Source organism: Medicago sativa, chromosome 6, assembly GCF_051527215.1.
Source record: "Medicago sativa cultivar Bolivia chromosome 6, Bolivia_mono, whole genome shotgun sequence".
Classification (NCBI taxonomy): Eukaryota; Viridiplantae; Streptophyta; class Magnoliopsida; order Fabales; family Fabaceae; genus Medicago; species Medicago sativa.
Window position 1 is genome coordinate 84,049,184 of NC_140754.1, and position 11,943 is coordinate 84,061,126.

The 11,943-nt window shown below is 30.7% G+C and overlaps 1 protein-coding gene and 2 long non-coding RNA genes across 3 annotated transcripts; 2 read left to right on the forward strand and 1 right to left on the reverse strand.

The window, feature by feature from the left end:
• The first annotated feature begins 244 nt into the window (after positions 1-244).
• Positions 245-1,353, forward strand: LOC146917512 (agamous-like MADS-box protein AGL29). The gene is made up of 2 exons (XM_085721886.1): positions 245-752; positions 1,241-1,353. Exons 1-2 carry the CDS (start codon positions 245-247, stop codon positions 1,351-1,353), a joined length of 621 nt encoding a protein of 206 aa, XP_085578012.1.
• A 4,323-nt stretch (positions 1,354-5,676) lies between these two features.
• On the forward strand, positions 5,677-7,562 carry LOC146917513 (uncharacterized). Its single transcript, XR_015014174.1, has 3 exons — positions 5,677-5,862; positions 6,863-7,034; positions 7,380-7,562. It is a non-coding gene; the product is annotated as an uncharacterized LOC146917513 (long non-coding RNA).
• Positions 7,563-9,047: 1,485 nt separating this feature from the next.
• On the reverse strand, positions 9,048-11,729 carry LOC146917514 (uncharacterized). Its single transcript, XR_015014175.1, has 3 exons — positions 10,766-11,729; positions 9,594-9,765; positions 9,048-9,248 (listed from the first exon to the last, which is right to left on the reverse strand). It is a non-coding gene; the product is annotated as an uncharacterized LOC146917514 (long non-coding RNA).
• Between the last annotated feature and the right edge of the window lie 214 nt (positions 11,730-11,943).

Below are 11,943 nucleotides of genomic sequence, written 5' to 3' on the forward strand. Positions count from 1 at the left end.
TAAAATAATAAATGTCTTGGGTGGCACATTCAATAAAACAATAGGGTATGAGTTATCCACCCCTATCAAACTCAACAACCCCTATATTTTATTTGTATATATAACACATAAAACTCAACAACCAATATATTTTATTTGTATATATAACACATAAATCAAGACTTAAAACATCTCATAACTTCCTCTAAAAAACATCTCAAATTTTTTTATTCTCTTTATTTTCTTACTATTATCTTGAGTAAGAATGCCGCCGAAGAGGTCATCAAGAGGAAAACAAAAAGTGGAGCTAAAAAAAATTGAGAGTAAGAATGATCTCTTTGTTGCATTTACAACGAGAAAGTCTGGAATTTACAACAAGGCCTCTGAGTTAACAACACTTTCAGGGGCCTCAGTTGATATTCTCATGCTTTCTCCAACGGTAAAACCATTTTGTTATGGAAAACCATCTTCTGAATCTATAACAAAAACTAGTTTGAATGATGAAAATCCTTCAATAGAACAGGAAATGATGAAACCGAATATTATACAGCAAAATGAAAAAAATGATAATCTTTTGAATAAAAAGCATGTTGCGGAAGCACAACGTAAAAATTTGAAGATGTTGGAAAGATCTAGATATTGGTCAATTCAAGAGGAAGATGATAAAAGCTGCCAGTATGATCAAGTGAAAGAAATTGACAAATCCTTAGTTGCTGTCACAAATAAATTGATAAATAAAGTCTTGAAAAATGGAGGAGATCTTAACCCTCGTGGTATGTGTACATCTTCTAACTAACTATGTGTTATATTTGATCTATTAATGACGTCAAATGATTTCATGTCATCCTTTTTGTCTAATTATTTTAAATGAATCTGGTTATAATTTTTTGTAGTAATTTCTACTATCAAGGAACTGAATGCAGTCTAAACAAATCATGCTTATGTTTTTGAGGACAACAGAAAAGATCATGAAATTGGTGCAAGTAAGAATTCTCATTCCTGTTTTTAATTTTTTGTTTTTGCTTGAAATATTCTAGCGGTGACACTCACACATTAAACTTTTGGACAAGAGATGTTGTTGGTTAATCGTGTCCCAGCTTTTACCATTATAGTTTCACTTATGGGAAAAATTTCAATTACTTTTCTTCTTAATTTCTATTACTAGGCATTCAAACATTTACTTATAATATTTCATGCGAAAAATCTAACATATGTTATGTATTGTCTTCCTTTCATGGATTCAATCTTTTTGATCCAAAAGGTAAAGGTATGGTTGCTAATGCTTCTTATGATATAGAAACACAAGGAGTCAACCTTATTGGTGCAAGCGGAGGATATGAAAGTGTTGTTGATCATGCTTCTCGAGATATATGATCAAATAAAGATGAATTGGTCTCAACTATAGCTTCAACTATTTTATCATTTGGATGGTTCCTGGTTTATATTTACTTGTATTGCGTCTCAAGTCTCAACTGTGTTATTGGTTTTTCTTTATTATTTTTGTGTGGTGATCTTTTTTTAGTGTGGTTGTATTGTGTTTGAATTGAAGTCTATTATGAAGTATTTTTTTAACTTTTGATAATGATTCTATTTGGTTTGATTACCGTTGTACTTTTTTAATATAAATTTTGTTCGTCATTATAAAAATATGACCGACTTACAATAATAATAATAATAATAATAGTAGTAGTAGTAGTAATAATAATAATAATAATAATAATAATAATAATAATAATAATAATAATAATAATAATAATAATAATAATAATAATAATAATAATAATAATAATAATAATAATAATAATAATAATAATAACCACCGATGGTTTTTGACTCTAGGAGAATGCGTTGGACTCCTACAAGACAATAAATCAAAGTTCAAATCTCATTTGAAGAGATATCCACATTTAGTGTCAGTTACATTTAAAGAGTTATTTTAATCATGAAAACGATAAATTAAAATCATGAATATTTTCAATAATGGAAAAAACACAAACTTAATTTATTTAGCATATAAAATTGTTTATTAATAATTAAATATGTATATAAGGTAATTTAAAACTTTGTTATCATTAACGTTCTAAATAATATCTGTAAACACCTAAGTTCAAACTTTGTTATTACACTACAACATTTTGGCCCTACGACAACGCTTAAATTTTGGAAGGTAAAAAAACCGTCCTTGTAGAGTCCCGTGGACAACGATTTTCTGATTTGGTTGTAATAGGGTATAATATTTTTTCAATTTATTTGTAACGACTCAAAAGCGTTCTGGTATAAGAAACGAGAACGGATTTTTGTTTATTATTTTCGTCAACACGTATTAACTGTTCTGGTATAATTTTTAATTATTTTTAATAAAAATAGGAGTAACTACTTTGTTAAATACCGTTCTTAAAAATTGTAACAAAAAATCTTAATATAACAAAAAAAAATACCGTTCTAAAAAACAAACAACTAGAGCTATTTTTGGTGAAATATAATTTTCCTCAAAAATATCCAACAGCCGTTTAGACAAAAATAAAAAAAACAAACAAAAAGCCTCTAAAAAAAATTTAAAAAAAACAAGCAATTTTCCTCTTAAAAGAAAAAAAACGCTTCTGTCAAAAATAAAAACAAACAAAAACGCGATTAATCAAGTAAAACCAATAACGACAACCAAACGCATAAGCTATTCTCAAAAGCTAACTTCAGAAGCTCACTTTCCTTTCAATAAAAAAACTTCAGAAGCTATTCGAACCTCAATAATATTCTCGAACCCGTTCAAACGCTCAACCCATTCGAAAATCGAAAACCCTCAACCCTTTTACTTGTGTTTGTGTTTACGTATTCTTCCCAATCTCACCACTGTAAGTCTTTTTTACTCTCAATCAATAACTGTAATCTCTCAATTCGATTTGGTTTGTTTTTGTGGTGTTTTTATTGCTTAAATTTCGATTTTGTTAGTGCTGAACTATTAGGATTATGTATTTGATCGAATCCAATGAAGAGTCATATGTAATTTCAAGTGTTTAGTTTCCCTTTTCTATTATATATGTTTTCTTTCTGGGGATTACGGTCTGTCGAACATGTTTTGGGATCATCATGTATTTGGCTTGTATTGTATCATTTAGAGTTCTAGAACAAAATCTGTGAATTTAGAGTTTGTGGGTATTGACTGAAACGTGATAGTAGAAGTTGCCTTTATAACCAAACCATACATAAATTATATCGAGAGTAATTCGTCTCATGAAAACATTATTGCACCTAATTGACTTATGTCCTTTTTTTGGCTTATAATAAGGCATGTAGATTAAAATTCATTAAAATTATATAAGTTGGGGTTGGGCATGTTCTAAATGAGTAATGATTGCTTTACACGGTATTCACATCTCTATCTTTTCAGCCAAAACACAAAGTAAGTTACTTTGCAAGGTAGCTATCTTCTGGGTTAATTATTCCTTGATTAATAAAGGCTTATTTTAAATAGACAACAACTTTTTTTTTGGAAAAAATGTGGGTGTGCATTAGCATTACCCTATATATATATATATATATATATATGAGCATGTATCAAGTGAGAGTACTTTTGTTGTGAGAGGTGAGAGGGTTAAATCCTGACCTTTGGTTTAATCATTAACGTGATAGTGAATTTTGATAACCACACCTTATCTTTCTTAGAAACATCATCTCCTCTGTGTCTTTTCCTTTCTTCATTGTCAAAGAACATGAATAATCCTTCTCTCTCTCGTGTTAGTACTGTTGCAGTTTTTTTTTTACTTTTGGTTCTTAGTTGAATCAACTATAATTATTCTTTCATTCAACAAGATCCATACCTCTCAACTCCCTGTCTCTAACGAGTCTCTCTCTCTTTTCCCTTGAAGCGTTTTTCTCTTCCATCTTGCTCCTTACAAAGCTTTTCCATGAAAACCCAACACCCATTCAACGACGATTCTCCGACTACTACCGTACAACCACTCACTTCGTCATCCCCTTTCTGCATCTTTTCTAGTACGCGATTTCTAACATATTTTCCTTTTTGAATCTGAGCTCTCCAGTTTTTTCTGTTTGATCTTTGTTCTTGTTATCATGGTGTTTTTCTTGAAATTAATTAATTAAATCATGGTGTTCTTCTTGAAATTAATTAATTAAAGTAAATTAGATGGCCATTTTGGCCATGGATGCACACCTGAACATGATGAAAGAAATTAATCTGTGCGTTAAAATAAATTTAGAGATTGGATATTAGAATTTGGAAGGAATTCAAGATCTGAATTGACATGGATATTGGACAATCCCTTAAAATCATGGATTAGATCTGAGGTGGATGGCAATTTAAACATTGTAATTGAAAGAGAAGAGAGACCGAAAAAAGAATATGATAATGAAAGGATCGCATGTGTCCAGCCCTTGTTTACTTAAATTTGATCTTGACCATTTATTTTGATCCAATGGATGATATTATATCCTCTCATCTCTCATTTAACTTACTCCTCTCACTTGATATGCCCTCATATATATATATATATATATATATATATATATATATATATATATATATATATATATATATATATATATATATATATATATATATATATATATATATTGAATTGAAAGTTTTGACCTACAGGCCTTCTAAATTAGCCTACTTCCTACAAACATGACCTTACTTTTCATTGAACGGCTCAATTGAAAGAAATTACATATCACTTGAAATTACAATGTTAATTCAATCCTCTTTATTATGTAAAATATTAAGCTACGGTTGGTGTTTAGTTGATGGGTTTCTTTATTTTTAATTAATATAAGTTTTTAGTGAGTATTTGGATTTAACCTATGTTGATAGCTGTAGTTTACTCTGATGCATGCTTTTTTTGTGATTTATGTGTAAATTTTATGGATTTAATTCATATGCATTGTCAGTGTAAAGGTTTTTTTTATATTTTCAATGAGTACTAAGAATGTAATTTGTACTCAGTTATTGGTGTGATGTGATATAAGAGTTAGAGTTGTATTAGATGAAAGGCATTTTCACATAATTTGTAACGGGTGGGTTTAGGTGCTGTCAGCAGAGGGCATGCAGGGAATTGTTTCTGGGTTTTTTGGGATGCTGGTTGTGGACTTGGCCTGTTTTTAATCTGAGTGCAGCTGATGTGGTGACTGTGCAGGTTGGCTTATTAGTGGCCTGTCACTTCTGTAGGTGCGGTTGTGTTCCTTTTCTTTGGGGCTGATTTTGGGTGCCAATTAGGTGCTTTTAGTTTCATCTGTTAGATGTTTCTTTGTGGGTGTTTGTTTTTTTGGGGCTGCTTTAGTTTTATTGTGTACAGCAGCACCCTTTATCTGTGTATTGCTCGCTTTCGCTTCCGTCACGTCTTGTGTGTTTATGTTTTTTGATGTATATGTACGGTGTTGGCTTCTAACAGGTTTGGATTCAGTTTTATTCGTTCTAGATCAAGTTTAGTTTTTTGTTTTTGGGTTGTGTTTGAACTCCTCTTTTATTATGGTTTTTTCTAGCTCTGTCGTGGCAGTTTTTTGTATTTTCTTGCATGTATTTGGATACTCCTTGCTGCTATAATTATATTAAAGTTAGTGCTGAAATGATGAGTTTTTCTCTCGCGATAAAGGTTCAACTATTAGCATTATCGTAATAATAAAGTGCTCATAGTCCTTAAAAATTTGAGTTATGTTTGTTTAAAGAGAAGTTGTTGGTGTGATGATTCTCATGAATGAAACAGTGAGAAGTTTTTTCTTAAGTTGTGAATGATTCTCCTTGATTAATTTAAATAAAATTTCCACTTAACTCTTTTATTTACAGGTTTTCGTCATTTCTGTTTCGCTAGACTCCTTTGAAAAAGAAAGAGCCACATAGTGGAGCTGTGTTGGAAAAATAATCATTGAAAGGTATCTTTAAGTCAGTCTTGTAGGTGATAATCCTTGCCTCTGGTAGGGGGCACATACTTCTATTGGGGGAACTTCCTGTTTGTGCTTGCAGTGGTTCGTACTTGGTTTTCATTATCTGTTATTATATTGTATCAAACTCTTCACTATAGTGTGTTTGGTAGTACTTGTGTTTGACATCTAAATAAATTCTTGTGCATATAGAAACAAAGTTCCTCAAACTCTTTTAGTGTCTTCCCACATTATTTTTGTTTTTTAATTGAAATTGAGAAATGAGATTCGGTTAAAAGAGTAAGATTTTCTACAATTCAAAATATTGTAATATGTCAATAGAAGATTGTATGTTGGATAATATAGAAGATAATAAAGAAAAAAAATGACTTATTTTTATAAGGGAATTTATAGCCACTCATACTCAAATGCATATAGATTTCTGCATGTTACAGTTTAAATGCTTTTAAGGGAATATATATCAGTTAGGAACAACCTTTTACTTCTGTTGTAATTAATGGTGATAAGATATTATATACAAGCATGCAAATGCCTACCTTTAGGTATATATGATGAATATTTGTAGCCTACTAGCTCAAATCTCTACTAGTATTGTTTTTAATATATATTCAAATCTATATTGTGTTATTTATATATTGTATTTGACATTAGGTAGTTGAGAATCAAAGTTAAGTGGATCTGGTGTCCTTTACTTTTTTGCTAACAATAGTTTATAGGCTAATTGATTACAATTGAGGTTTGAATTAGTGTTGCACTTTCATTTTGTGCTGGCTCAGTTTGTAATTTTGTACAAGGTCTTTTGTCGTTATTTTTTGGCTGATTTTTGCTTTGGGTTTCCTACTGACCCGTAGCATTGCTGGTTGTGGTGTTTGGCACGGGGGCTGTTTGTGCGGCCTGCTACATCCCGTTATTGTATCTTTCTTAGTGTTCACTTTTGTTCGTCTTGTGCTTGAAGATGCAATTTTAATAAATCTCTATGTTTCAAATAAAGAAAACGCGATGAAGTTTCGCCTACTCTTGCTGCATGAAGGCCATGTTGAGTTAAAACACCACTCGGTTGGATTGATAGAGAGGCTCTGACAACTTTGATAACAACTCGTGCGGCTGATGCTAGAAGTGATTTGCGTTATTCTACATCAACACATGCTTTAAATGATAATGAGGTAAGATTAAACTATATTTTATGATTTATAGTTTTATTTTTTTTCGTGCAATGTTTTTAATGTATTTTACGAATGTTGTGTGATGTTTTTGATGACTTGATGTATTGGTTGTATAATTGCGTTAGTATTTATTGACCAATATTACAAAATACTAGTAGATTGAATCACAATTTGAAGAAAAAATAATTAGGGAATAAGAAATAGAGTTAGTTTCTTCAAAAAAAAGAAAAGAGTTAGTGCGGTGTCTGGTCGGGTTATTTGATGCATTTACTATTTTGAAAGTTGTTTTTTACAAGGCAATGTTTGTATATATTATTTATTGAACAATTTTATTTTATTTTGTAGATGAATAATGATGATTTTGATGAAAAACTTGAAGATTTGGAAGAACAAGATGGAGATATACATGTGAAGTTTCTTATTTTAAAGATGTTGATGGTTTTTAGGAAGATGTTATTTTGATTGTGATAAATGTTAAGTTATACATTAAAGATCCAAACATTTTATTTTGAACAATGTAATTTTGATATATATATATATATATATATATATATATATTTGACAAGTATTTATTTTTGTTATATAATTGTTTAATTTAAGTATTACTTATAAAATATTGTATGAAGATTATTTTTCTATTAAATCAAATTATAATGATGAAAAGGTTTAAAAAAAATGCTTCACACCACATTTTTAAGATTAACCAAAATAATTGGTTGATAAATCGTTACTAAGAACGGTGAAAAAGCATAGCGGTAGCTTATGAAGTTAGCTAATAAAAGTACTTCTATCAGAACGGTTTTCTTAACCTCCACGGTCTGCAGCTGTTCTGATAGCCCAAAATTAACCGTTCTTCAATTGAAAGATTTAACTACGGTTTTTGTGTGCTACAACCAAAAACCGTTGCATTATAAAAGTTTTAAAACCGTTCTGCAATTATTCTTTAACCTACGGTTTTCTCTTGGCCGTTGCCGTTAGTGACAAAAACCGTACCGAAAAGCAAGCACAACGCCTCGGTTTGCCACGCCAATAAAACCGTTCTGGTACCCAACCACAACGGTTTTTTAGCATTTCACCACATTTTTTTGGCGTAGTTATAGGACCAAAATGTTGTAGTGTTAATAACTTCTTAAATAATTATTTATTTTTTCTAAAGAATTATTATTAATGATTTTTCTTATTTAATAAATATAATTAACTCTTATTTTAATCCATTGGCAATGAAACAAATGAAGTTGTTGATCATTGTTGTTCTTAGGATCAAGTAATTTTTTTCTGTTTTGAATCGCATACTTGAAATATTTTAAAGGCTTAATTATGCAAATCGTTCATGCAAATAGGAGCCATTTGAGTTTTCATCCCTATAATTACTAATTCTTTCCAACAAACTTTGCAATTACTAATCATTTTTATCTTCGTGAATAAGGTCATTTTCTTCACTACAACATTTTGGTCCTATAACTACGCCAAAAAAATGTGGTGAAATGCTAAAAAACCGTTGTGGTTGGGTACCAGAACGGTTTTATTGGCGTGGCAAACCGAGGCGTTGTGCTTGCTTTTCGGTACGGTTTTTGTCACTAACGGCAACGGCCAAGAGAAAACCGTAGGTTAAAGAATAATTGCAGAACGGTTTTAAAACTTTTATAATGCAACGGTTTTTGGTTGTAGCACACAAAAACCGTAGTTAAATCTTTCAATTGAAGAACGGTTAATTTTGGGCTATCAGAACAGCTGCAGACCGTGGAGGTTAAGAAAACCGTTCTGATAGAAGTACTTTTATTAGCTAACTTCATAAGCTACCGCTATGCTTTTTCACCGTTCTTAGTAACGATTTATCAACCAATTATTTTGGTTAATCTTAAAAATGTGGTGTGAAGCATTTTTTTTAAACCTTTTCATCATTATAATTTGATTTAATAGAAAAATAATCTTCATACAATATTTTATAAGTAATACTTAAATTAAACAATTATATAACAAAAATAAATACTTGTCAAATATATATATATATATATATATATATATATATATATCAAAATTACATTGTTCAAAATAAAATGTTTGGATCTTTAATGTATAACTTAACATTTATCACAATCAAAATAACATCTTCCTAAAAACCATCAACATCTTTAAAATAAGAAACTTCACATGTATATCTCCATCTTGTTCTTCCAAATCTTCAAGTTTTTCATCAAAATCATCATTATTCATCTACAAAATAAAATAAAATTGTTCAATAAATAATATATACAAACATTGCCTTGTAAAAAACAACTTTCAAAATAGTAAATGCATCAAATAACCCGACCAGACACCGCACTAACTCTTTTCTTTTTTTTGAAGAAACTAACTCTATTTCTTATTCCCTAATTATTTTTTCTTCAAATTGTGATTCAATCTACTAGTATTTTGTAATATTGGTCAATAAATACTAACGCAATTATACAACCAATACATCAAGTCATCAAAAACATCACACAACATTCGTAAAATACATTAAAAACATTGCACGAAAAAAAATAAAACTATAAATCATAAAATATAGTTTAATCTTACCTCATTATCATTTAAAGCATGTGTTGATGTAGAATAACGCAAATCACTTCTAGCATCAGCCGCACGAGTTGTTATCAAAGTTGTCAGAGCCTCTCTATCAATCCAACCGAGTGGTGTTTTAACTCAACATGGCCTTCATGCAGCAAGAGTAGGCGAAACTTCATCGCGTTTTCTTTATTTGAAACATAGAGATTTATTAAAATTGCATCTTCAAGCACAAGACGAACAAAAGTGAACACTAAGAAAGATACAATAACGGGATGTAGCAGGCCGCACAAACAGCCCCCGTGCCAAACACCACAACCAGCAATGCTACGGGTCAGTAGGAAACCCAAAGCAAAAATCAGCCAAAAAATAACGACAAAAGACCTTGTACAAAATTACAAACTGAGCCAGCACAAAATGAAAGTGCAACACTAATTCAAACCTCAATTGTAATCAATTAGCCTATAAACTATTGTTAGCAAAAAAGTAAAGGACACCAGATCCACTTAACTTTGATTCTCAACTACCTAATGTCAAATACAATATATAAATAACACAATATAGATTTGAATATATATTAAAAACAATACTAGTAGAGATTTGAGCTAGTAGGCTACAAATATTCATCATATATACCTAAAGGTAGGCATTTGCATGCTTGTATATAATATCTTATCACCATTAATTACAACAGAAGTAAAAGGTTGTTCCTAACTGATATATATTCCCTTAAAAGCATTTAAACTGTAACATGCAGAAATCTATATGCATTTGAGTATGAGTGGCTATAAATTCCCTTATAAAAATAAGTCATTTTTTTTCTTTATTATCTTCTATATTATCCAACATACAATCTTCTATTGACATATTACAATATTTTGAATTGTAGAAAATCTTACTCTTTTAACCGAATCTCATTTCTCAATTTCAATTAAAAAACAAAAATAATGTGGGAAGACACTAAAAGAGTTTGAGGAACTTTGTTTCTATATGCACAAGAATTTATTTAGATGTCAAACACAAGTACTACCAAACACACTATAGTGAAGAGTTTGATACAATATAATAACAGATAATGAAAACCAAGTACGAACCACTGCAAGCACAAACAGGAAGTTCCCCCAATAGAAGTATGTGCCCCCTACCAGAGGCAAGGATTATCACCTACAAGACTGACTTAAAGATACCTTTCAATGATTATTTTTCCAACACAGCTCCACTATGTGGCTCTTTCTTTTTCAAAGGAGTCTAGCGAAACAGAAATGACGAAAACCTGTAAATAAAAGAGTTAAGTGGAAATTTTATTTAAATTAATCAAGGAGAATCATTCACAACTTAAGAAAAAACTTCTCACTGTTTCATTCATGAGAATCATCACACCAACAACTTCTCTTTAAACAAACATAACTCAAATTTTTAAGGACTATGAGCACTTTATTATTACGATAATGCTAATAGTTGAACCTTTATCGCGAGAGAAAAACTCATCATTTCAGCACTAACTTTAATATAATTATAGCAGCAAGGAGTATCCAAATACATGCAAGAAAATACAAAAAACTGCCACGACAGAGCTAGAAAAAACCATAATAAAAGAGGAGTTCAAACACAACCCAAAAACAAAAAACTAAACTTGATCTAGAACGAATAAAACTGAATCCAAACCTGTTAGAAGCCAACACCGTACATATACATCAAAAAACATAAACACACAAGACGTGACGGAAGCGAAAGCGAGCAATACACAGATAAAGGGTGCTGCTGTACACAATAAAACTAAAGCAGCCCCAAAAAAACAAACACCCACAAAGAAACATCTAACAGATGAAACTAAAAGCACCTAATTGGCACCCAAAATCAGCCCCAAAGAAAAGGAACACAACCGCACCTACAGAAGTGACAGGCCACTAATAAGCCAACCTGCACAGTCACCACATCAGCTGCACTCAGATTAAAAACAGGCCAAGTCCACAACCAGCATCCCAAAAAACCCAGAAACAATTCCCTGCATGCCCTCTGCTGACAGCACCTAAACCCACCCGTTACAAATTATGTGAAAATGCCTTTCATCTAATACAACTCTAACTCTTATATCACATCACACCAATAACTGAGTACAAATTACATTCTTAGTACTCATTGAAAATATAAAAAAAACCTTTACACTGACAATGCATATGAATTAAATCCATAAAATTTACACATAAATCACAAAAAAAGCATGCATCAGAGTAAACTACAGCTATCAACATAGGTTAAATCCAAATACTCACTAAAAACTTATATTAATTAAAAATAAAGAAACCCATCAACTAAACACCAACCGTAGCTTAATATTTTACATAATAAAGAGGATTGAATTAAC

Bases quoted from the DNA above. Each gene is read 5' to 3' on its own strand.
- LOC146917512 (XM_085721886.1), top strand. From the start codon at position 245: ATGCCGCCGAAGAGGTCATCAAGAGGAAAACAAAAAGTGGAGCTAAAA. The intron at 753-1,240 runs GTATGTGTACAT...TTGATCCAAAAG, and splicing joins AGGAGATCTTAACCCTCGTG to GTAAAGGTATGGTTGCTAAT.